Genomic DNA, 27551 nt, shown 5'->3' with positions numbered 1-27551 from the left:
GTGGAAAGACAGCTCTTCCTTCTACTTGCTGCTTCTGTAGCCTTCCATAAGTTACTTAATCTCCTTGAGCCTTGATTTCTTCATCTCTAAAATGGGGGGATAATAATAACTTTATGTGAGAGTATGGCCAAAGTTAATGAAGCAATACAAATGATGTATTAGCACAGTGTCTGGAAGTTAGCATTATTATAGCTTTCTTCTAGCATATCAAGTGACTGACTGCCTGGGAAGCTGACATAATTGAGGGGCTCAGTCAGACATCTGGAAAGGAGAAGAGGGAGGGAAGGACAGTGAAAACAAAAGCCAGCAGAGAGAGAAGAGGCTCAGACTGTTTCTCTGGAGCAGAGGGGGATGCAGGCTGTGCCAGGAGGCAATGAAGGCACCTTCACATCTTCCCGAAGGGCTGCTGTCCTGATTTGCATTTCGGTCACATTCATGACAGCCTCATAATGGATTAAGAGCCCCAGCACTGATATATTAAAGGTTAATGGTGCATCCTGCTTTTGTATTGATTTGTGGCAGCAAATATTTGCGGGTGTTGAGAGCTGGGAGTCTGCCATATTCCTGGCATGGAGGTACGGCCGGCTGGCAGGGCTGTTTGTGCAGGGCTCCCACTGAGCCCAAGGGGCATAGGAGCTGGGTAAGCAGACAGCTGCTGCTTGCAGGGTTCAGGCTCAAGAGGATTCTCTCAGTCAATGCTGATTTCCATTAGATCCACAAAGAAACTGGATCTTGAAGCTTCAGTACCCTGAGGAGGAAGGCTGGGGAGTACCCGGCCCCATCCCTGAGCTCCTTGGTGATTGGTTCCTGGGATAGCTCTGACCACATAGCTCTGTGCTGGGTTTCCTGGCCCAAGGCTACAGTTCTTCTGTTTAAACTCTCAAGCCATCACTATGTCTGCTTCTCTGCAGATGACTAGCCCACACCTGTCCTGAAAGGAGACTGGTCAACTCAAGAAAAAGACCTTTCCAATACAATATACAACCTACACATTTGGAAAGTGATAAAAATGAATTCACTAATATATTATTCAATGCACATAATAACCCATGTTTATTAGAGTGTCTACTAAGTGCCAGGCAGTATTGTAGGTAGGGAGGCAAATTATCCCAATTTGGCTGGAACTTACCTAGTTTTAGCACTGAAAGTCCTATGTCCCAGGAAATCTCTCTGCCCTGTGCAAACCAGGATGGTGTGGTCATGCAGTTGTAGGCACTGGTGATATAGCAATAAACCAAACAACCAAGTCCCATTCCAGGGGAAGAACTGACATTCAAAAGCCTGTGATATATTTCTTTGCTTTTATCATATAATTTAAGACGGGTGGTATTTTATATAGGGTTGTCAGCAAAGGCCTCACAGAGAGGGTGACATTTGATCAGAGACACAAGACACTGAGAAAGTGAGCCAATTAAAGATGTGAGGGAAGTGTATATCAGGCTGAGGGGAAAACAGCTACAGAAATCCCAAGGCAGGAAGGCAGGGAAGCCATTGTGGTGAGAGCAGAGGTGTTGGGTTCTGACCATGTGGGACTTTTCAGACCTTGTGAGGATTTGGATGCTTCTTTGAGAGATAGGAAGCAATTGGAGGGTTATGGACGAAGAGGTGACATGATTTGACTTAGATATTGAAACGATCATTCCACCTATTCCCTTGAGGAATATTGTAGAGTTAAAGGTGGAGACAGGGAGACCATTAGGGAGATGATCTCAGTATCCACATAAGACACAGAGTGGTGCATGGTGAAGGTGATAAGAAAGCATCTGCTTCTGGATCTCTCTTGATGATAGAAGAGAACAAATATGCTAAGTTAATATGTGAGATATGCAAGGAAGAGAGGAACAGCAATGATTCCAAAGCTTTCGTCCACAGCATCTCAGAAAATAGTGTTTGTCTGAGATGGACAAAGTAGAGGAAGAACAGGTTTGCTGGTAGATTTTGGGGTTCACAATTCAAGAGCTTGGGTTTGAACGTGTTCTGTCTAGGGACCTATTAGCCATCCAGATGGAGCTGTCAGGTGTGGGCAGTTGCCTAGAGTCAATGGGGTGGGTCAGGGCTGGGGTGGTCCACTGGAGGCATCAATGTATAGATGTATTTACAGCCAACTGACTTGACCAAATCATGGGGAAAGGGATGTCACTAGAGAAGAGAGGGAATCTGTTGGCTGCATGTGGGACACCCCAAGATTCAGAGTGTGGGAAGAGAAGAAGAAGTAGAAAGGAGAGGAATAAGGAGGCACTTGCAAGGTGAGAGAACTAAGAGTGATGTCCAGAAGCCAAATGAGGGAATGTCTTCAGGAAGGACAGAGTGATCAAGTTTGTCAAATTCTGCTGGTTGGGGTAGAGTGTGGAGTGGGAAATGGCCACCATATTTGGGAGATCATCAATGACTTTGACAAAAACAGCTTCAGTTCAGTGCTGAAATGAAAACTTAACCAAGGTAGGTTCATGAAAAATGGGAACAGAGAAATGGAGACTCTTAACATAGATGACTCTCCAGAAGAACTGGAGAGTGGTTGGAGAAGGGTATGATTTCAAAGAACGAGTTTTTGTTTTTTGGGGTTTTGTTTTGTTTTGTTTTGTTTTTAAAGATAGAAGATGTATGTGTTTTCATGCTGATGGAAATGATCCGTAGAGAGAGGCAATTTCATGATGTTGGAGATAGAGGTGACAACTGGAAGAGCAATGTATTTGAGAAGGCAAGGAAGTGTGGGCTCCAGGAGATAGACACAGTATGACAGAAATAGGAGCAAGGACTGACCACCATTTTAAACGTTGGGCCAGCAGGTATTCAGTGGTTTTAGGAAAGAAAGTTCTTTATAAAGAAGCAAAGTTCTCTACTGATTGCATCTACTGTCTTAAGAAATGGGAAGTGGGGTCATGGTCTGAGAGTCATCTAAGAGAGTGAGAGGATGAATTGGGCAGGGGAGTTTGGAAGCACACCAGGCTGCATGAGGGTCTACTTGAGGTTAGCAGTTGTGCTTCTTTTTTTAAAAAAAAAAAATTTTTTTTTTCAACATTTTTTTATTTATTTTTGGGACAGAGAGAGACAGAGCATGAACGGGGGAGGGGCAGAGAGAGAGGGAGACACAGAATCGGAAACAGGCTCCAGGCTCCGAGCCATCAGCCCAGAGCCTGACGCGGGGCTCGAACTCACGGACCGCGAGATCGTGACCTGGCTGAAGTCGGACGCTTAACCGACTGCGCCACCCAGGCGCCCCTCAGTTGTGCTTCTAAAGTTAGACCCATCACTGTGCTGGTATCCAGCCTGGATTTTTTTTCTCCATCATATTCAGCTATAAGCACAGAGTTGTTTTAAACCAGAATTGATTCTTTCAGGAAACACAAAGTCAGCACCTGTTGTCTGTTAGACCATATGTGGAGTGACAGGGATCTGGACGTGGACAGAGTCCAGCCCCAAGGGAGCTCACTGTTGAGGTGGGGAGCAGACATGTTGATGGACACATGAAGTCCAAAGGGGTAGATGCAAAGATAGGCTACCCTGGGAACACAAGAATGGGGCCTGGATCCAGGAGGATCTATTCTTCCTACTGGAGATGTCAGCTGAAATGATTCCTGGAGGGCGGGTGGGTTTTAGTCCAATGAGGAAGGCAGGGCACAGCATGGTGGACAGATAATGAGCCCAGGGGAAGGCTTGGAGGCCTGAGAAGAGGCTAGAGATGATGGATCTGGAATGCAGGAGGCATTGAGACTGAGCATCTTTTGCCAATGGTATTGCCCTGGTTTTGACTTAGTGGAGGATATGGACGTTCAGCCTCTGACACATGCCAGGGCCTCAGTTTGCTACCCGGCTCAGCAGCATCTGACCCAGGCTGAGGTGACAGTCACAGCCCATCCCTCAGGACCTGTCACTGAGCCCTTCTCACTTACAGGGTACAGACTGAGTTTCCCAAATCTGAAACACATGACCACATATGCCTTCCTTTCAGAAACTTTGGCTGCCAGGGTACCAGACCTGAGCTCAATCCAGAAGATGCACCCATGAGGGAAATTTCAGACTGCCTTGGTGAGGGAGCCTCAGTCCTAATGGGCTCTGGATTCTCAGGATGGCTCAGGCCTTTCTGGGTTAGGCTGGGCATTTTCATCTTGTTCTGGGGACTGAAGATACAACTATCAGAGCCCCTTGGAGCCTGCTTCTCATAGCCAGAAGGGCAGGTATTTGATGAGGTAGGAGAGGAGCCCCTCTCCTCGCAGTGGATCTGGACCATGCTGGGCAGTTGGCAGAGGGGGTGGACACGGAGGACAAGGACAGCACACAGTTAAGTTCCCAAGGCCCAGAGCTGTCACTTAGGTAGCAGAAGGATTTTTAATTTTTAAGGATTTGCGTTCTGTTTACAATGTAATTAAAAACGCAAATTTTATAGAAACACATTTGTAAAAAGTGGAAATCTCACAACTGTTCAGGGCTTATTCCCCCTGTGTTTATTCTTATATTTATTTACATTTATTAATGGTTACTTTTTACCAGAATGCAGATCGGCTGTATACAAATACATTTTTTCCTAGCAGTTTAGTTTGGGCATCTTTTTATTTCCATAGCATTCAAAAACATGGACTATGGAAAGAAAGCGGTGTGGAGGGAAGGTTGGGGAGGGAGAGGAGTGTGGCTCTGCTGGGTACTCAGTACATGCCAGGCCCTGTGTGGCTGGCCCCAGGGCTCATATTTGAAGAAGGGCTTTGTGGCCTTCTATATCCTATAAGTGCGTGTCTTCCTGTCATGAGCTACACCGCCCTCATCCTGATGGGTCATTAAATGTCCTCAGAGGGTTCCCCACCTGGGATTCAGAACTGCAGTCACTCTCATGACTGACTGGATACAAAAGAGTGTGTGTGATGCCCCCGCCTCAACTTCCCCCAAGCTTCCATGATGGGCCCTGGCAAATGTTGAGGGTGCTGTTCCTGAGGAGGAGACAGATTTCCAGCCTGCCAGCCTCTGCTCTTGGAAGGCACATCTTCTCCAGGTCTTGTCCCACCCACAAGGGCACCCTCAAAGTGCTGGAGAAGTACATGCCCTCAGTATGAACTCCAATGGCTAAAACGCCCCCTACACCCTTGATCTAATCTCGTCCTCCATTATTTTCCATAATTCTTACTCTGCTTTATTAATCTTCATAGTACTTTTGATCACTGGATACATGACATTGGAAGTCTGCTGACTACGCCCCCACAGGCCACATCAGCAGCCTGCAAACTACACTGTTTTTCTTTTTTGAAACATTTTTAGTGTTCTAAAACACACACACACACACACACACACACACACACACACACACACAAAACCAAGGGATATGTGACAGATTCGTATGTGACCCTTATTGCCCACATATGTAAAATTGTCCCTTTCCAGAAAGCGTGCTGACCCTGGCATTCCATCTGTTTTTGTTGTTGTTCATATGTTTGTTTCTGTCTCCCTACCTCTACCACATAAATGCCCCAGAAGCGGGAACTTGGTGTTGTTCATGCTGTATCCCTCACCTAGAGCAGTGCTCGACACAAGCAGATGCTTAGAAAAGGTGTTTTGGGATGAATCAGTGGAAACATGAAGACACCTGTGAAGCCTTTCAGAGCCCAAGGTTGAGAGGCATCTCAGAGTATGTCAGCCTTCTTCCGAGGTCCTGTCCACCTTAACGGCCCCAGGTGTGGGGGAGGAGAGACCAGGAAAGGTGGCAAAGCCTCGGGTAGGAGAACACTGCATGAGAGAGGAACCAGAGAGGCTGGAGACACAGGGGGAAGCCCTGGTGAAGAGACTGAGGAGGGGCAGACAAATGGTGGGGAGTTGAGAGCACTGGTCCTGCAAGCAGCCTGTGGAAACCTAGCCAGGCCATCCCAAATGACTCAGGTAGCATCATCTCCTGTAGAGTCAAACAAAAGCAATAGAAAAAGGAGGCTGCTGGGATGTTCATCAAGGCATCTGTGGGCTTTAGTTCATGCAGCTTCACATTAGGATGAGCGTCCCCACCCTCCCATGCCTTTTGGGTCACTCCACTATTTTCTTTGCTTTTTTAAGGAAGAATAATAGGGCTTTGGGATTTAGATTTACCAGGCCTGTGATTATGGCAAGCCCACAACTGTTAAAATCTGTTTTACATATACTGTATATTGATTCTGCTCCTGTTACAAGTGTATTTATCTCCATTGCTAACATAAATATTTCTGTAACATGCAAAGATATATTTATAAATTCTGTATTATTGATTTTTTTCATGTGGCAAACACATTTATCTCTTTGTTAATGAAAACATATCTAGGAAATAGTAAGATTGATTTATGGAGAAAGGTATGGGGAGGGAGGTGGTGCCGAGCTGGGTAGACTGTCCTTGGCCACAGCTGAAGGAGATGTTGTGGGACTTCCAGAAAGTGCGTGTGCATGTTTATTTGGAGGAAACTGCTCTCAGAGACAAAGGATGTTTGCAAAGTCTTTCTGCAAGGCAGTCTGGTGTGTTTGTAGGAGTCAGCTATGCTTTCAGCTAGGGGAGACTCCCAAAATTAGCATCCGGGCCAGGAGATATAAAGAAGCATCTCCCATTGGTCTCAAACTCAGTTTCCATAGGGCACAACTGAGTGAAAGGTACGGGCTCAAAAGTAGGCTTGGAGGAAAGGCTAAGCCTTGCCATGGAAGGATTCCAACACTACAGGTTGTTAAAAGATGAAAAAGTAAGGAGATAAGCAGTAGACTACAGGGAGCCAGGGTCAGCTGCAGAATGTGCATGCTTGCAATGTGGCACTTCATTAGTGAATGCAAACCCAGACAGGGCAGCCTGGCGAAGATTCTTTTAAAGACTTCCTTCCATAATACAGGCAATGGTGTTATAAAACCATATGGTGTCACGTGGTAGCTACATCTGTGGTGAGCATAGCCTAATGCATAGAGTTGTTGAATCACTATGTCATACACCTGAAACTAATGTAACATTGTGCGTCAACTATACTTCAATAAAAATAAATAAATAAAGACATCCCGCCCCAGAAGCTTCCCTCACCCAGGCACTTACTAATTTCTCGGGAAAAACCTCTGCTAGGCAGTTCCCATCATGGTTCACAAAAACAAGGGTCCATATGGCCTGCCAAAGGAGTTTTGGTGTCTCCATGCTTACTCTGGATTCAGAATTCCTCAGGTTGTCACTCTAGGCATCTTGGGTACCTAAAATGTGTACTGTTCACAAGGCAACCCATTGGATGCTGATGAGGAGGAATTTGCATGTACCTTGGCAATAACATGGAAGCAAGAAACTCGACCACAGGCCTCTTACTAGGAAGGCAAATGGGCAGATGCCAAGGCAGGCTTCAATCTCATGAACGTAGAAAAGTCTAAAAAAGCTGCCTGTCCTCGGTTGCTTCCATCCAGGTGTGACCATCCCAGCCCCAACCCTGATTAGTCCTTTATACTGTTCTCTGTTTTGACCATTTGAACTGCTTATTGACAGCCTAGCAGAAGGGCCACCATTTTTAAACATTGACCATGCACCAGACCTATGTCTGTGATCCTTAATCTTCACCAAATTTGTGAGAAAAGTATGAGTGAATAAAACTAGGGTCTCAGTAGGTGATTCTGAAACCTGCACATGCACCACACTCACCTGGAGGGCTGAAAAAGTATATAGATTGCTGAGTACCACCCCTAAGTTTCTGATTCAGTAGTACTGGGATAGGCCCAAGAACTTGCATTTCTTCAAGGGCCCTGGGTGATGCTGATGCTGTGACTCTGAGGACCATTCTTCGAGAACTACTGGTCTACCTCAAACAGCTAAGGTATCCACAGGCAGGATTCACACCCATATCTGCATGATTCCAACACTGCATTGTGTTAGCTGATATGAATTGCCCCATGGTGTGTGTTCCAGATGGGCCACCAGGGCCTTCTCAGGTCATATCTTGTCTTAGTGGAACACCTTACCCCTTGATTCTCCATCTAGCTACCTCTACCCATCTTTCATGGCTCAGTTAACATTTTCTCTTCTACGAAGTCTTTCCTTAACTCTGGCCATAGCCAGCTGCACCTCCCCTTTGCTTCCAGGGTCCCCCATGCAGAGCTCTATGTCAGCTCTCTCATGTTGTTTAGTGACTACTGTTTTACTCCTCTGACCATTCTCCCATCCCTCACTGTGAACCCCATGAGGATGCCTGCCATTCATTCCTTGCTGTGTGTGCCACGGTGCCTTACCAAGTGGCTATTCAGCAACTGTTGGTGGGACAACTGCTTGAATGACTCTAACCAGTTGTCAGCATGCATGATTGAGGTTTATAGACATAGCACCAGTGATGGGCAGATCTTCATCTCTCTGTGTTGAGGGTGCAGGGACCCTTTCTAGAAGTCATTGCTGAAGAGACTACTTTGAGAAACATGCTAAATTAAGTGTGTTAGTGATGCCTTCTCCAAGCTAAGCATCCCTTGCTTGTTCAGATGGGTGTGCTATCTGATGTGCACATCTGTCTTTCCCTGACTGCCAGTGTTGGCTCGGAGCCTGGTTGGCCCATTGCACCTATACTCTTTCATTCCTCCCCCTTTCAAAACTGATGAGAGGATGAGTGCCCCAAGGAAATGATGGCTTTGGTGTATGAAGAGTGGAGTCCTCCTGCCTAAACCTCTGAATGTTTTGATAGTGTTATTTACACAGAAGTATGGTGGAAGTACCTACTGTGTGCTGGGCATGTTAGTGAGCTTGGAAACTTTCCTTGAAAGAGTGTGTGTGCATCTGAGATAGGAGAGATCCCTCTGCATGGACTCATGGCTATGAAAGATGATATATGGAGGCCATGGGGCTGAGCCATGAGGCTGGCACAGCAAAAGGAGGTGGTGTTTGGGGGCGGGAGCAGTGAGGTCTACTGGGACAGAAATGGACATGAAGCCATAAACATTTGGGCTGCCTACTTGTCATCCAGAGATGATCCCTGAGCCTCTGGCCAGGGGCACCGTCATGAATAAATACTAAGAGGCGAGAGAAAATCTCCATTTCAAATGTGGGGATGGAACAGTAGTGCTGAGCTCCTTGGCAGTTACGCATTCATTCCATACTCATGGAAACTGCAGTAATTTAGAGCAGTTCAGTATTTAGACTCAACTGTGTAATTCATCTTGATGTTTCCCATTCATCAAAGCCTTGTGTTTGTTTGTATTACCATGAGAAAAATAAAAAACGTGGGAAAAAAGATCCCCCCTTCCTTTCATTACAGGCAAATTACGACAGAGTTACAACCCTTGGGGCCCTTCAAGCAAAGGAACATCTTGCTTCAATTAGATATAAATAATGAACAATAATTAGAAAGATTTCTTCATCGAATTTGTTATTTTGTGTTTCCTTTCATCTGTAATGTATTGAAACAAACACTGAGCTCTGTTTCTGGGCCATGTAGCAGGGCCTAAAGGAACTCCATGGAGTGCATCTCCAAAGCAGGAAGAAGCACCCATTTTTGGCTCCTCTGTGTGCATGTTGTGAAGACTGGTGTCAGCCCTGGATCCAGTGCCATGGATGTAAAAAGGAGGCTGCCTCAGCTCTAGTTCTCCAGATTCCTATAGTCTACCATGCAGAATAATTGCTACTAGTTACTGGCCACTCAGTTTGCGTCAGGCGCTGCTTTACAAGCTAAACACACGTTATTTCACTTAGTCTTAACAGTAGCCCTCTGCCACGAGCTCTACTTCTAGCCCTGTTTTAAGTGTTTTGGAAACTGAGGCACAGAGAGTTTAGCTAACCTGCCAGTCCTGCGGTATCAGTGCTGGTGGAGACAGGAGGTAAGGCAGGTGGTTGGACTCCAGAAATGTTGCTTCCTCTCACTCTGGGATGCTGTTCTCTCAAATCACAGTGATATTATGCAGCCATAGAAACCGTACAAAGTATAGAGATGGCACAGGGAGGTGATGGCTTCACATGGGGAAGGGAGGCACCCAGATCTTCAGGGTGTCTGCAGAAGAATATCTGGTGGATGAGTGAGATAAACGGGTTCCAGGCTGAGGAAGCACCATGGTCTGGTGCCATAGATGGGGACTGTGTGGGATTTCTCGTTTCAGCATTGGCTGTGGAGTTGCATGGAGGCAGGGGCAGCAGCTGGAGATGAGACCAGAAGATGGAGGGTTGGGTAGATCAGGTCGAGAAGATGGGATCTCCTCATGGAAACGGTGACTCATGGAGAAGTGGGGATGATGATCCTTGTTGTTACAAAGGAGAAACAGATTTCTAGAAGAGAAATAAAGAGTGATTTAGTTGGAGCCTGGAGAGAGAGGCTGGCTCACCACAAAGCATTTGGGGATTTTTTTTTTTTTTGCCAGTTTATTCTATATGTGGCATTCTCTCAACACACTGAACCAGGTGATGCTCACTTAAGGCAAGTGAGAGCTTCGTGCCAATTGGTCCTTCCTGGTCTATTTTCCTACCCCCAAGAAAGCCTCTCCTTGACCCCTAGCTCAGACATCTGCTGGTGGGCCTTCCCGATGCACTCTCCGCCTCCAACATGCACCTGACTTGAACTACCTGCTTCTCCTTCATGTACAATAAACCCAAGGCTCTTGGAAATGCTTTGATTTATCTCCACCATCTTTCAATAATAGCACCTAAAAATCAAGAGAATTCATATAAAAATCCAGTTTTCTTTCTTTATTAGAAGGCAAACTGAGGGGTAATGCTTAAAGTGCAACAATGGGTGGAACTCTAGAAGAGCCACAAGTTTTGGAGGGGACATGCGTATTCACTGGCACCACCTGAGTGTGTGCCTCTGCCCACACCAGTTCTAAGTGTCAGGGACTAGTCATCATCATCCATGTTGCCAACATGTATTTCCTTCCTGTGCCGTAGGTATTGGAGTTGGAGACCTTTAGTATCCAGCCTCCCGTGTTGCCCTGTCTCCTATATTGTGATTGTCTGTCTATATATTTCTCTGGCTAGACTAGAAGCTCCTTGAGGGCAGGGATGATGTCTTATTCATCCTTTTGCCCCTTGATCTCAGCACAGGACCTGGTTTTAGGTATTCAATAACCTTACTGAATTAATCTACACTGAAGAAACATAACTGTGGTAGAATTAGGCCCTGATAAGTCATGCTCTGGGCTGAGAAACTCGAGCTATTTGAAGTTGGAAGCGATGAATGTGGATAGCGGGCCACAGCTGGTCTCGGTCCTCAGGAGGACTTTACAGCCCATTTATATCCCTGCAGTGTGCAACATGTACACATGCTCCACTGCCTTTTTGCATTTCAGGACATTCCAGGACCTCTCCAAACAAGTTGATATGTCTTACGGTACCGTCCGGGATTCTGCTGTGTATGAGTACTTCCGAGCCAAGGGCACCAACCCCCTGGAACAAGACAGCACATTTGCTGAACTCTGGAGGACCATCAGCAAGAACGGAGGGGCTGACAACTGTGTGTCCAGCCCTTCGGAAGGCATCAGGAAGGTAGGTGAGAGCTGGCCACCTAGCCACATGTGTGCTATGACTGGCTGTGGGCACCATCGTCTCCAAGGTAGGAGACACCTTCTCAGAGCAACTCCTTTGAGTAGCCCTGTCATCTACAGGGTGATCATCTTCAGCCAGTTTGATAGAAATTTCTCACAGGCATCTGAGTGTCCATAGGAGATGCACACATTCTTTAGGTAGATGCCCATTCTTGGCAACAGAAGCAGAGGGGCTGCTCATTAAGTATATTCTAAGTTTCCAAAGGGTCAGTGAAGAGCAGGCAGAGTAAGCCCCCACATATGGACCTCCTTCCTCATGGGCCCATAGGATGGTAGCCCTGAGGAGCCTGCGCATCCCAAGTGAGAACACCCAGCAAAAGCAGAAGCTGAGGACCAGTTAAGAGGTGGAGGGACTGAAGGGACAAGGTTGAGGAGAGGGTGAGCACACTGTGGGCAGCTGGGGGTTAGAAAGGGGAAGACCACACCTAAGGGGCAGAAGGCCCAGAGCAAGGGCTGGCCAGTTGGGCCTGTCTGTGGAACTGTGCTTTGGAAAAGAGGTGTTCTTAGGGGATGGTGGTGAGGGCAGCAAACCTAGGATGGAGGCCATAGTGGGGGAAACTGACAGAGAGCAGGGAGCAAGGAAGCCAGGGCCAGAGAGAAGAAGGACATAGTAGCAACCGTCATTCTTCAGCAGTGGGTTAGACTCTGCTCATTTATTTCATTTAATTGCCCACAATGGCCTGAATTAATCATTGTTATCCCATTGTACAGGTGAGGATCAGAGATGTGGGGTCACACTCGTAGTTAGGTCCTGATGCCTGGGGTTCCAGGCTGTGTTTGGCATTTACCCATTGTATGCTGCAAAGCCCCTAGGGGTCAGTGAGGAGGAAGGTGGTAGGATGAAGGCAGGTGTCCTCTAAGGATGCTACTGGTGGTAGTATCCTGCTATCCAGTGACCCTCACATGCGGTGCCTACTGTCCCGGAGGTCCCTAGTGAATGGTGTAAGAAAGACGTGCACCTGTGGCTAGGACTCCTGCCTCTGAGCAGACGGGCATTCCACCCTGCCTCAACATCTCCTCTTCTCCCTTCTGTTCTCACAGAGCAGTTAGCTCATGATGGCTTCTCCTTGTAATTTAGCCACGTGAAACAGTAGAAAGCGTCTGGGCTCTGAAGCCTGACACACTTGGGTGTGAATGCCAGCTCTGTGCTAACCAACTATGTGAATGGAGCACACTGCTCTTCCTGTCTGGAACCTCTCAGAGTTGAGAGAGGCCCTTTGGAGGTCTCCTTAGAAAGGTAAAATATTCAGGGGTGCCTGGGTGGCTCAGTTAGTTAAGCATCTGACTTCGGCTCAGGTCATGATCTCACGGTTTGTGAGTTCGAGCCCCACGTCGGGCTCTGTGCTGACAGCTCGGAGCCTGGAGCCTGCTTCGGATTCTGTGTCTCCCTCTCTCTCTGCTCCTCCCCCACTTATGCTCTGTCTCTCTCTCCTTCAAAAATAAATAAAAATATTTAAAAAAATTTTTTTTAAAAGGTAAAATTTTCAAAATTATATGTTATGGTAAATTTTGAATGTTTATGTTGAACCAAGTGATACCTTAACAAAAATAATAGGCTGCAATGTAAATATGCTATCCCCATGCTTACGAGATTTATTAAAATCTCTTTGTTTTTAGTGATTTACAAAGGATGGCACTCTAACCTCGAGCTGCCAGGTCTTCCTTCATCCCTAATAAGTGACTCTCTGTGGTTGTAGGTGACCTCATTTGGAAGTAATGAATACAAAGTTGACTTAAGGCTTTTTATGAATGTAAGGCCTGGGCCAAATGGCCTTTGAGTTTCCGCTCTCTGCTTTCTTTGTCTCTCATAGACAGCCAATACTCCCATCCATATAGCATTTTTATGAAGATTCATTGCAACAGTGCTACAAAAAGTACTTCTTAGAAAAGATGGCTACTTTTGACTTTATTAAACTTCCATTTGTCGTAAGACACTTTAAAGAAAATAAAAAGACAAGTCGCACACTGGGAGAGGATATTTACAACGTGTTATCACCAATGTAGGATTAATATCAAGATGAGAGGAAGAACTTTTATAAAAGTAAGAAAAATTAAAACAGTTTAACAGAAAAATGGGCAAAAGACTTGCACGGGCCTTTCACAGAAGAGGGAATGCATATGGCCAGTAATTATAGGAGGAGATATTCAAAATCATTAGTGGTCTAGGATATGCAAATCAAGAACATAAAGGTATATCATTTTACACCAATTAGACCTGCATAAAATGAAAGGTGGTGGAGAGGACGGGAGTAACAGGTGGTTAATTGCTGGTGGGAGTGTACCCAGTACAACCACTTTGGAAATGAATTTGTTATTCTCTTATAAAACAGAACATCCACATACCCTATGACCCAGTGATACCACGCCTGTGTATCTACCCAAAGGAAACTCCTGCATGCACTTCAGAAGTGAGAAAGGTCAGGGTAGCATTGCTTATAGTCAGAACCCTGGAAACCATCCAAATGAGCTTTACCAAGATAAAAAAAATATGACCTGCAATGAAATGAATGGACTACAGCTTCATGTAATACCTTGGATGAATCTTAGCAGAATAACATTAAGTCAGAAAAAGCGTTCAAGGCAGTTTCATATGGATCAATGAATAGAAAACAACATACGACTTAATACCCATGTAAAATGTATAAAACACACGCATACACACATCGAAAGTAATGATAAAATACAGAATTCATGATAGTGGTTCATATAGATGGGAGAGGCAGAGCAACAGGGAGGAGAAAAGCAAATGGTTGAATCGCAAGTCAAGGTCAGCGTTAGCTTTAGATTCACGGGGTTTTTTAAATTTTTTTTCATTTCTCATTATAATAAATAACTAATGAGTTAATTAAAAAAGGGGCCATTCCTGGACAAAAGGATGGGTGTCCTGACCCAAGGGTTCAGGTGATTAATCCTAGTTTGTGCACCTCCCTTCCCTTCCAAATGAGTGAGTCCTGACCAAGCCAGGGAGAGTTTGGCTCCCACAGATGTCAGGCCCTTTTGTCTCTGAAAGCCTCCAAACCTGCCTAGTGTTGTTCCCGGTGTACCATAAGACAGCAAACACCACCATAGAGCCCTCTGGAGGGTGATAAATCTGGAGATGGGTCATCAGGGGAATATTTACTTGTCATCCTACTTACCCCTAGCCCATTGCTGGCACTTTGGAAATCATTCACCCTCTGGTAATATTTAGGGTCTTATCTCATGAATAAAACAATGTAAAAAAATGTGAGTAGTGGAAGATGCAAATAAAGGATTCCTTATAAATGCCTATAGCTTCGTGGCACAGAATCTAATTTTTTTCCAGTACATAGGATGTGTTACTTTTATGACACCTTCATTTTATAAACCCCAAACCAGCTTTGGGGTCACAAATCTCTCTCTTGCATTTGGATCTTTAAGAAAAAACTGAACTGCCAGCACTAGACAAATGTTAAGGGTTTTATAACTAGTGTCATAAAAGTAAGTTTATGGTATTGTCAGAAAATGGAGTGTGCTGCATTTTTTACTGGAAGGAGAGCTCAGATTTGCTCTCAGGTCCTCTTCATGTGCCTGTTTGGGGGGCTCCTGCACCTAAATGCTTGCCTGAAACTCTTCCCATCTCTTGCCCCTATGGAGCTGCCCCTCAAGCCCCACCCCACCCCCCAACCCCAGGCTACAGCTTTGGAAACCTTGTGAATCCCACCCACCTGCTGCAGACCAGGCTGGGGATGACCATGCCCCAAGTGAGGTTCATGTCCTGAATTCAGGAGCTATAAGGAGAAATCCAGCCAAAGAGAGCCTGCTTCTGTGCAGCACAGGCAGCCTGGTAAAGGTGAGGAGGGGATACCCCCAAGGGACATTGCCAGAAACTTCTTAAGCAAAGGGAGGATGACCTCACTTGTAATTTCCAGTTACTCTTTGGTGGCTCTGGCTCTATTTCTGGAGAGTACTTGGTAGTGGAGTGATGTCTAATTGCTACTAAAGTCAAGGAGCTTGGTGTGGAGGGTAACCTCAGAGAGCTGCGATTATTTTTTCCTTGGGAATGCTGCAGATTTTAATGACTTGAAACCAATTTATGTGGGAAATTGCTTAGCAAGAGGTGATTACTTTTCCACAGTATCAGAACCAGGGAAAGGGATTATGTCATGGTGCCCCACCTCTGTGACCCTTTCCTTCATGCTGGTGGCCACTCAGACAAGGAGGGGGCAGCCCTTTCCAGGCCCTGGTGAAGAGAACAGGAAGGAATTTGTAAGGGGAAGGAAGTTTTATTTATTTACTAAGAACCCACAGCATACAGTTTTTATAACAGACCTGCCTGGCACCCAGTAAGTCTCAATAAATACTGGGTTGTCCCTAAATGAGTCATCTGTTTACTGTTTGACTGAGCAGAGACACATAAATCTGAAATGTAGTTGGTGCCATCAGTACCATCAGTTGGTTACCCTCCATGGACTTCTCGATGGGAGGGGTAAGGAAAATAACTCCAGGGTCCCTTTCAGGCTTGTCCCTTAATAGCCTTCTCTTAGGAAAGCAACCCTGCTGGTCCTCAAGAGGAAAGAAGCTGCCTTCATTTTTCTCAGCCACCTGCTCCTGCCAGACCTGAGCAAAGAGTAGACCAGATGTCAGCAACATTACAGTCCATGGGCTAAATCTTGCCCACTGCCTATTTTTGTAAATGAAGTTTTATTGGGACACAGACACGTTCTTTCATTTACAAACTATCTGTGGTATCTTTCCTACTACTTCAACAGAGTTGAGTAGTTGTAACAGAGACCATATCGTCTCCAAAGCCTAAAATAGATATGATGTGGTCCTTTACAGAACAGGTTTGAGGACCCCTGGTCTAGAGTAACAGGTGTGCCAGGGATACCACCCCTAGGTCTATGTCATCTAAAAGCACATACACATATCCAGGTACTCATTATCTGGCTCTATATCAGCTAAGAGTGCATGAGCACAGCAAGTAAGGAGACCATCTGTTAGCTGTCCATCATCTAACAGCCCATAGGCACATGCAGTAACACATCACCTAGCTCTAGGCCACCCAGTTGCACGTAGGCATATCTAGTAATATATCCTCTTATCTCTATACCATCTAGTGGTGTGTCGTCTGCCTACACACTGTCCTTTCTTGTCCTCTTCAGGTCTAACTCTGGTGGCCCAGGGACTTCTCCCTCACTCCACCAGGACCCAGCTCTGCTCTTGGCCTGGCCTAGTCTCCCCAGAAATCTGTTGAGCAGTCTCTGTGTTTCAGGCACTGTGCCAGAGGATCTACGTATACTATTCTTCTCGTCATAAACAGAACTTGATTATCATTATCTACATCGTGTAGAAATGGGACCTGAGGGATCCCCCTCACAGAGGGATGAAGTGGCTTGCTCAAAGTCACATGGACCTGAGTAAGCCATGGCACAATCCAAGCCAAGACTCACTCCAACCTTGCTTCCCATGGGGTGACATTCCCATTTCTGTATCTCAGTGTGTCTCTTCCCCTTGCATACTCTTTACTCATGCTTTTATTTCCCTTCCTCTTTTACACTAAAGTAACAAGACGTTTACCTGACATTCATTTTTAAAGGCCTTACTGTCCTTCCAAGCCCTAGCAAAGGTTTTCTAAGTCTCTGGATTTATCTTTTGATTTCCAAACTACTAAGAATATCAATTAGAGAAATTTTGAGATGCAGAATTGGGCTAACAAGTGGTTCAAATTTATATGGTAATAACTTTGTCACAAGAAATCAGACTTGAATGTTGTTAGTGGATTTTTTTTCCTTTAGTTTGATCAACACTATCAAGTAACATCCAGCATAACCCAATTTCGGTGCAGAGCCAGGGCTGACCTGGACTGTCAATTTATTAAGCCTTTCCATAAATCAGACCTAATATTTAATAACACTGTCAAATAGAATACAGTGTTTATGGTTCAAATGTCAATCTTCACTGCTCATCAAGCTCTTTGAATAGATAGACAAGTAGCTTGTTTCAGACCCTGTGGCTAGAGATAGTATTTTTCAGAGGGAAGTAGCTTTTGAGTCCAGCAGTTGTAACAGAAGGTGGTTTTTTCCACTCAGTAAATATCGTTGAGGTCATAAAGTGTGAATGCAAATTCAGGAAGAAAACAGGCCCACAAATCTTATTTATTTCCATGCTGATCTAATGCTTACCCTGGACCAGATTGGGTATCACCCATTAGCACCTGAATCTTATCCCTTCCCCTTGCTCACTGCTCTATGACAAGGGCTGCTCCCATTGCACGTACTCCCTGCTCAATGTCAGGGACTGTACCCCATGGAAGAAAAGGACAGGGTCTGAGACCATACCCTGTGACAGGAAAGTCCTTCTTGAGGTCTCCAGAAAGACTGCAGCATTCCAGGGGAGGTCAAGGAACTTTGGTGGCCCACAGTGCTCTTCATTTGGAGGGAGCAAAGTGAGGAAGCATCCTGGTTCCATGGCATGCTGGAAGTTCCTACTGAGGAGGGGAAAGAAGCTTCTAAGGAATGATACTCCTTTGTATTTGGGGGATGCTAGGTGCAGTGATCAGGAAGTTTTGGTCAAGTTGATGAAAGGAACTCTCGATGCAGATCTGACTCCTGGTAAAGGGATTGGTACAAACTAGGTAGCCCTGTGTAATGAAAGGAACAACATACTCTCCGCAGCAGCCATGGGTCTTATAGGCATACTCTAAGACACATATTTTGTTCTTTCTCTGCTTCCGAGTCAATGTAGACCAGGGATTCTATATACCTCTTCCTTCTGAGAACTCGCACTGGATAACTATTCATCTCTATAGCTTTTATACTTGCTCAAAAGGCACTATATCCGTTTTTCAAGTTGGGTAGTCTCTTTATTCATTCATTTATTCACTTATTCATCCATTCAAGAAATGTAGTTTGAATAGCTTCTGCCTAGAAGTTTGGAGAGGTGAATTTAAGTTCCACTTTTGACTTAATTGAATCTGTGGCTTGCCTTTGGTCAAGTGAATTCACCTCTCGGAGCTGTCTGTGAGACTGAGAAGAGCCTGCCCAGATTAGCTGTGAGCTTACCAATTCATACAGCAGAAAGTGTCTGTCATGGAAGCATAAGGTTGACATTCAGTAGACCTCAGCAAACTGTGTATTAGGAAAAGAAGATAATAAAAATACAAAGACAAATAGAATGTAGTCTTCTAACAAGACATACGGTAAAATGCAGACATGCTAAGTATTTGTTTCATGGGTTTAGACAATTGTATACAACTGTGTAATCACCACCCAAAAGAAGCTATAGAAACTCTCCATCACCTGGGGAAGTTTCCTCGTGTCACTTTCTGGATACTTCTCCCTACCCCCAGAAGCAACCACTTACAACTTTCTGGTAACACAGATTAGATTTACCTGTTCTTGTAATTTATATAAATAGAATAGTGTACAATGTGTGTATTTGTGTTCAGTTTCTTTCCTCAGTGAAGCAGCAGTGAGGTTTAACTGTGCAATTCCTGATACTTCTTTTTCTTTCTTCGTTTTGAATAGTATTCCATTGTATGAACAAACCTCATTGTATTTGTTCATCCTTCAGCTGACATACATTGCCAATTTGGGGCTAATAAGAATGAGACTGTATGATCGTTTTTATACAGAGATTTTTGTAGAGAAATGTTTCCATCTTTCTTTACCAAATACAAAAGAGTAGAATTCCTGGATCATGGAGCAGATGTGTGTTTACCTCTGTAAGGAACTGCCTAACCACCTCCAACGTGGTTATTCTATTTTCTACTCCCACTAGTAATACCTGACTTATATACTTGTAAGCTCCAGTTGCTGTACATCCTAACCAGCATTTAGTGTTGTAGCCTTTTTGACTGTAGACAATTTAGTAGGTGTGAAGGATGGTCCGAGGTAGTTCTGCTGCAGGCATCTGGCTGCAAGAATTTTCACTGCAAACATTTTGGCTGAATAACTAATTGGCCATCAGGCAATTTTGCCATAAAAGATAAAATAACCAGTTGACAGTCCGCTTTCATTTCTCCATTGAAAAATTTTCCATTTTTATATTATATAAATTTTAGCTAGTCCTCATAATGATCTATATAAATCTCAGCTAGCCCTCAAAGTGGTCTATGCAGTAACACATAGAGATGGTGGTCTTAAAATAGAGGATGATGACAACTGTGTATGTTGACTTGATAGAAAGTAAAGTGATAAAACTTACTGGTAGTGTGAAATAAGAGAGTGGTAAAGCCAGATTGCACACTAGACTACACTAGAAAATGATGACAGATCAGCTAAAACAATGACAAAATTTAGTTACAAATGCATTACAGCATTGGCCTATCACATTTTCCATAGAAGTTTGGAGCATCTATCAGTGGACATGTGTCAATATGCCAAGAACAAACAACAGTGCAAAAGGCTCTCACAATGCAATGCAAAGCTCAGTTGCAAATATGCACCCTAGTTTTTGGAAAATTGGGATCTGCTTAATAATTTTATTTTTTTCATGTTTCATTGTGTGCTTTTTAATGCCCCTCTTTTCTTTTTCATTCTTTTATCTTTTATGGCAAAAGTGACTCATGACCAACTAGTTATGTGGCAGAAATGCTTGCAACAAAGATATCTATAGCAAAGATGCTTATGGCAAAAATGTGGACTTGGTGAAGGGTATCCCATCCTTTAATTGGCATTCTTATGGTGGCTAATGGTATCTGGCACTCTTTCACATGCTTATTGGCCATCCACATAGCTTCTTTCAGGGAGTGTATGCTCAAGTCTTTGTCAATTTTTACTGGGCACTGCATCTTTTCATTATAGATTTAGATGAGTTTTCAATATATTCTAGATGTAAGTCCTTGATCAAATACTAAGGATCAAATATCAAGTTCCAGTCTGTAACTTACCCATTCATTTTTTTAATGGTGTTTTTTAAGGAATAGGATTTTTTAAAAATGTTTATTTATTTATTTATCTTGAGGGGAGCAGAGAGAGAGAGAGAGGGAGAGAGAGAAAATCCCAAGCAGTCCCCATGCTCAGCATGGAGCCTGATGCAGGGCTCTATCTTACAAACCATGAGATCATGATTTGAGCCAAAATCAAGAGTTGGATGCTTAACTGACTGAGCCACCCAGGCACCCCAAGGAATAGAATTTTAAAATTTTGATAAAACCCCATAGAGCAGGGCTTTTTGTTTCATGGTTTAATGTTTCTTGTTTCTAGTCTGAGAAAGTTTCCTACCTTAAAGTTGCATGTTTTCTTCTAGTTTTTACATTTATGTCATATATTTGTGTTTTACATTTATGTTGCATCTCAAGGTAGTTTTTTGTGTGTGGAATAAAGAAGTGGTCCAGGTCCACTTTTCCTCCCCATATATGCGTCCCATTGACCTAGCATTTATTTTAAAGACAAAAACAAAGTGTGTGTTTACTTAACAAATAGATATGTTGACTGAAAATCAACTGGCCATATATTTGTTGGCCTATTTCTGGATTCTTTATTCTGTTCCATTGATCTATATATCTATTCTTATGCTGATACAAAACTGTCTTGATTACAGTAGCTTTATAATAATTCTAATAACTCCTTAAATCAGGTAGTATAAGTCCTGCAACCTTTTCTCTTACAAGAGTATTCATAGATCTTTTCCATTTCCACTTAAACTTTAGAATCATCTTGTCAAATTTCTTCAAAAATGCCTGAGATTTTGATAGCTATGGCACTGAATCTATAGATCATTTGGAGGAAAATTGATATCTTCACAATATTGGCTCCTCTAATCCACAAACATAGTTTTTCCTTTCAAAACACCAACTTTTGACTTTATTGAATTTTCTCTGTTGTTATGGTTTATTGACTTCAGATTTTTTTAAAGTTTTTTTTTCTTCTAATGGTGCCTGAGTGACTCAGTCGGTTGAACGTCTGACTCTTGATTTTGGCTCAGGTCATGATCCCAGGGTTGTGGGATCAAGCCCCTCATTGGGCTCTGTGCTGAGCGTGGAGCCTGCTTAAGATTCTCTCTCACTCCCCTTTGGCCCCTCCCCTGCTTGTGCTCTCTCCCTCTCTCTCTAAAATAAAAAAATTTTTAATTAAAAAAAATTTTTTTCCTCTAGTCACTTTGGTTTTAATTTGCTCTTACTTATTTTTGCTTTTTAATGTTGAGACTTAGGCCATTGAATTTTGCTCATTTTCTTTCCTAATATAAACATTTAAAACTGTAAATTTGCCTCTGCTCACTGTTTTAGCTGCATCCCATGGTATTTATGTATTGCATTTTCATTAAGCTCAAAATATGAAGTGTGAGACTTTTAGTCTTTTTCTTTAAGGTATCCCTATTGAGTTCTGGAAGACAGCAAATGGCTGTGATTTAATGTGGGAAAGGCTATGGGGACGGAAAGCAGGGATGTATTCTGTTTAGTGAAGTTGAGGAAAGCTTCCTAAGGTAGTCCTGTTGTGAACACACATTTTGCAATCCAAACGCCTCAATTCCTTTTCAGTTTTGACAATACAAGTGTGAGAACGTGAGAGAAAATTGGTTAGCAGAAAATTAAATACATGGAAAAAGAAGGAAAACCAGAGAGGCAAAAAAGACAGTTAAATGCCATGTAAACGAAGTGCATTTTTATTTCTACTGAATGTATAGTTTCCTTGTAGAAGAATGAAGGCAGTGGTGTTTTCCCTGCTGAACAGTTGCTGTCTAAAGAACCCCCTCCTGGGGTCTCAGCCTTAGTCCTAACTGTCTTGGCCATGCAATATACTTGAGCCTTCTTCATTCACCTGCTTTAACTCTGTGGCCCAACCCAACTCCAAGTGCACTAAAGTTAAATATCCTCCAATCCATGCCAACATTTAAAGTAATGAGGCTTTAAGAGGAAATCTTATATATAAATATACATTTATAATTTAAATATATCCCCATTAAGAAAAGCTTAGAATGTTTTTAAAAATAAGCAGAAAAGAACCAACCAAACTTTTCTCATAACCTAAATAAGGCTCTAGGAATTCTTGTGTACATTTCTGTCTCGTCTTTTTTGAATCTGTACAAAAATTGTATATAATTATGATGTTTTAGAAAATATATTTTATCCTGTTTTTCTAATATTGTTATAAAACTTTATAAAAATTATTTTAGTGGCAAATTAATATTTCATCAAATAGATGTAAAATAACTTATTTAAACATTTTCTTCTTGATTATCATTTGGGCCATTTCTAATTTTTCACAAATATAAATAGCATTATAATGAACACCTTCATGTAAAATGTTTTTTCAGTTACTACATTTATCCCTTCAGGTCAAATTCTCAAAAGTAGAATTACATTATTAAAAAAGGATATAAACATTGAAAGCTCTTGACAAAATATTGCTGAGTATTGCCAAAAGTAAAACTTTGAATTACATTCTTATATTTGGAATCAAAAGAATACTCAGGTTTCACATTTTTTTCCCCATCAAATCCTCGTGGATTTGTCTTTGGTAGGAAGAATCTTTTTACAAATTGGTATTTTTCTATTTTTCTCATGTTCTCTATTGTGATTTTTTCCCCTTTCTTTTTCTTTTTATATAGGTACATATGTATTTTTGCTTTATTTTGCTTTATTATCTCTGGGAACTCAAATGAAGAAGAAATCATTTCCTTTTCAACTCATTCTCCCCACACACACCCTTGGTACACATGAGGTATTGCCATCAATGATCCATGTATTTTGGTGGGTTTGAGAAAATTAAGATCCTGCTTAGACTTAAGATCATGCTTAGACATCTACCTTTATTTAATAATCAGATTGATACACATATAAACCCCTTCCAAGATGTGTTATTTCTGCAACAATTTATTATTTGAACTATTTTGTTTCTTATTCATTCATGCATTCATTCATTACACTAATCATACATACATTATTCATACATTAACTCATTTACTATTGCTGAGTTTGGTTAATATATAAAAGTGGGCTTGATACTTTCCTCCTAAAATTGAGTGAGAATTGATGTAAGGTCAAAATGAAGGCAAAGGCTTATTTTGCACATATGTTATTCATAAAATAAAAGAGTTTTGTTTCCTTTCTTACTTTATCCAGGGATTTCCTTCCTAACATTGGGTCTGGGGTCAATGTTAATCCAGAGATTAATATAACCATGATGGCTACCATTAGAGAGACTTAGGATGACTGAGGTGTGGAGTTAAGTTTCCGCCATGCTTTAGCTCACTTGTTCTTCAACACAACCTGTTTATTAATGAGAAAACTAAAGTTTGACAAGGGCAAGGCACTTCCTGAAAATCAGTCTTGAGTCAGTTTGGGACCCAGGATTTGAGCTCAGTATTTTTCTCACTCCAGCACCTGTATCATTATCTGTGGCATCTTGCAGAAATGGAAGGAGAAGCATGATCAGAGTAAAACTGGCTCCTGCCTTCCACTCACCTGGAAACCTGAGCACTTCCTGTCTCTCTCCCTTTCCTGGTACACCACCATGGTACTTGATGCTTGGAACATCATTCCCTTTCTTGGCTGGCCAGGCTGGTTCCTAGTTATTCCTCCAGCCTTAGCAGAAGCATTCACTCTTCCTGAGTCCCTGGCCCTCCACCCCACCCCCAGCTCCTCCTTCCTCCAGGCAGGGCCAGGGGCTTCCTTATCACATTGTGCATACTAGAGCACAGCTTCATCAGATGCCACCCCATCTTTAGTGCCCTGCTTTGTCATATCCCCCGCTAGATTCAGAGGCTCCTTAGAGTCAGGGCTGTCTCTTATTCATTCGTCTGTTCCCAGGGCCTAGAGCAGAGGTAGGCATAGCAGCAAAGCACATGGACATCCATAGCCTTTTATCCTTTTTAAATCAAACAAATGTTCGATGAGTAACAAATGAGAGTGTGCAGAAATGTAGGCATGTGCATCTTTCTTCAACATAAATGAGGAGGATTGCTGGTACCCAGTTGCAGAGAGGGCAGGAAGGGGGTGAGGAGGGGCACAGAGGGCAGTGGGACTTAGCCAGTCTCCTGGAGCAGGTTCCTATACAATTGACTAAGTTGGTCCCTTCATAACACCCTGCTGCTTAATTCTGTTTGATGATGATTGGTTTGGGATAATACAGTCCAAAGATCAAGGAAAGCCCCCAGTGTGCCTCCCTTATTAAATTACTTTGCTTTGGGTTTTGAGCATTGCCAAGCAAATCTCGTTATGAATTCTTCAATTACTTTCTTTTGCAGTTTTAATAATTTGGTAGGGTAAGCTCTGGAATCAAACCAATATCTGTGCCATCATGCTAACTTTGATTATTTTCATGCTCCTCATTAGAGGGTGGGAGGATGTTCACTCCCCTTAAATCTGATTTTATTTTTCAGATTTGCTCTGCCCCGTAATTTGCTTTGTACCCAGGTCTGATGCACTTCACCTTCGTGCTGGCTGTAAATGTGGGCTGATTCCATTCTGTTTGTTCCACTGAGTATTATTGCTCTGGGTTTTATGATTTAAGTTTTTTTTTTACATTTTGAATTGTTTTGTTATTTGATTCCAAATCAAGAAGCGATTGCTAATGAAAACAATTTTGATTTATTGCATCAGCCAGATCATTGGCAATTTTTGTTTAGCTTATTTTTATTTCCGCTCTGTTGGTATAATGTTGTTTGTGCAGAAACAAAGGGAGAAAGGGAGGGAAGAAAATAACAGTTATAAAGAAACTATTCCATGTGGCATGGTGCTTATGTACTCTGTCTTCACCATTGATGGCGTTTTGTGATATTTTCATTTTGCAAATGAGGAATGCAAAACACAAAAAAGGTTAAACAGTTTGTCAAGAGATTATCAGACTCTTTCTACCATCCACAAGTTCATTATTGTTACTACTGTTATTACCATCACATCATCCCTAGCATCATAAATAATATAAAACCTATTTGGGTAGAAGTAGTGGTTTCCCCTGGGATGGGTAGCTCTAATGAGGCATCTCTTTACCTTCCAATATAAAGGTATTAAGATTGGCTTTGAACCTGACATTTTAAAATTTTAGTGTGTGAGAGAGAGAGCATACACACACAAACACAGAGATGGACAGAGAGAGAGTGATGAGGGGTAGATGACCTTAAATCAGGGACAGTAATGAGAGCAGTAAAAGCCCTGAAGATCATGCCTCTCAAGAATCAGATAAAGGAACCAGAAATGGTGTAGAGCCTGGTAAAGAAAACCCTGAGCTGTGAAATTGGCTATCTCTAGTATTTGAAGAATCCTCATATGGAAGAGGTCTTGGATTCATTCTGTACAGCCCATATCTCAGACCTCAGCTTAGTTATGCGAGAAGTGATGAGAAGTGATCACAGTGCTTTCTAGTAAGGGCTGGTTGTCCCTGGGCCATGTGGCAGGCTCCTATTCACCCAGTGCCCCCGCCAGTCCCCTCTGGTGGTGAATCTTTCTGATTCTTTGACTTTACAAAGCTGTACATCCTGCCAGGTAGAGCTCAGAGTTTGTTCTGTGAGAGATAGGACTCCATTTCAATCTTTTTGGTCAGAATGTGACCTCTTTCGTAGCTCCTCAAAGTGCTTTCAGACTATTGTGTGAGGTATTTCTCTCAAGGCTGACATTTCAGCAAAGGCCATAAAGGAATACTTAAGCCGCAAATGGGGTTAGCAATGAGACTCTTCAACATTAAACCCACAGAGATGGCCTCCCAACACTTTCAGGGGTAGTCTTTAATATTAATTGTGATCACACACAATTTTACTACTTTTCTCTCCTTCTGGCACAGTCTGAGTTGCTAGTTCCCAACAACCTTTTATGGCTAAAGAAACAGAGAGGGGGGAAGTGGCCGCAGATGTCAAAGTCACCTTGGCCTCAGGGTGTGGTTTCATGGGTCTCCTTTGAACTTTGTCTCCAAGAAGTCAAGTGCTCAGTTAAAGCAGCATGAAGGAGGCGAGGAGAGTGAGGGGTTTGAGTTAACAAAAACCGGGTTTGGTTCTTACATCCCTTTTGTGCCAGAGGTGAGACCTTTGTAAGATAATTCCCGGACAAAGTTACCTCCTCTGAAATACAGGATTAATACTCCTGGGTCTTCCCAGAGTTATCATAAAGATTAGAGGTGATGTAAGGGTTTGGTGCAGTGCCTTGTAGGGTGTCTTTTAACACTGTCATTCTCCAAGTGTGGTCCTTGGACCAGCAATGTCAGCATCATCTGGGACATGTTAGAAATGAAATCTTTGAGTCCTCCTTATACCCAGTAAATCAGAAGTTGAGAGAGGGAAGCAGGGTGGAGACTAGTTGTCTGTATTCTAACATTCCCTCCAGATGATTCTCATGCCCTCTTAAGTTTGAGAACATGCACTTGAACAAGTGGTGCTTATTGTTATGATTGTTGCTTTATTAGTATTAATATTTGATTTAGACCTGGATCTTAGAAAGTGACTCTTAGCCAGAGGCCCAGGAATGCCTTTTGATAGGCATTCCTGCCTTTGTCCAGGAAGGTCAGCCTGTGGAGGAGAGAACGGGATGGATAAGGGTGAAGGAGAAATCTGGAGGGGCGTTCAGGACATATCCAGCCCAGCTTGCTTTGATTCAAGACCCCAGGCTTCCCCATATCATTGCATTCATGCCTTCAGTTCTTCATTAGTCACTTTACACATATTTATTCAGCACCAACTGTATACCAGACATCATGCTAGGGCAATGAACAGGACACGCATGGCCATGGGGCTTACATTCCTTTGTGTGGGTGTGTGTGCATGTGAACACATGCACTCACGCATGCGCAGGGAGTAGCTGCATGGCCCTATCCCTATGCTTCTTCAGAGAATGTTTGACCACATGGATGCCTGTTCTCTATGCTGCCTGAATTCATATATTCTTAAGTTGTTTCCCTTCCCCAGGATAACATTTTTCATTCTGTATTTTCTCTTTGTAATCTATTTTGTATCTAAGCAAACCAATTTACTCTTTCTTTTAGATCATTCTTAATCTTTCCCATGGAAGAACTCAGATTAGATTGTTGTTTATCATGGTCTTTGGACAATTTAAAGTTTTGACAAATCATTGAAAATCAATGTGTCCCTTTGCCCTGCTGGGAAGGTTGTTTATGGCCCCTGGTTTTGCTGATGGTGTGCAGTTTTAGACTTTGAGGAAGAAGCCATTGATTCTTCCAAGTTAGGACTTTTATCTTTCC

The 27551-nt window shown here is 43.0% G+C and overlaps 1 protein-coding gene across 1 annotated transcript in view; it reads left to right on the top strand.

Moving 5' to 3' along the window:
- GRID1 (glutamate ionotropic receptor delta type subunit 1) overlaps nt 1-27551 on the top strand; it is a 536266-nt gene that overhangs the window by 484686 nt on the left and 24029 nt on the right. The window contains exon 11 of the mRNA XM_042907973.1: nt 11209-11404. Coding sequence (XP_042763907.1) covers nt 11209-11404 — 196 coding nt within the window. The remainder of the gene's footprint in view (nt 1-11208; nt 11405-27551) is intronic.

Source organism: Panthera leo, chromosome D2, assembly GCF_018350215.1.
Source record: "Panthera leo isolate Ple1 chromosome D2, P.leo_Ple1_pat1.1, whole genome shotgun sequence".
NCBI lineage: Eukaryota > Metazoa > Chordata > Mammalia > Carnivora > Felidae > Panthera > Panthera leo.
The sequence above is the reverse complement of the archived record's forward strand: the minus strand, read 5'-3'. Positions and strand labels throughout refer to the sequence as shown.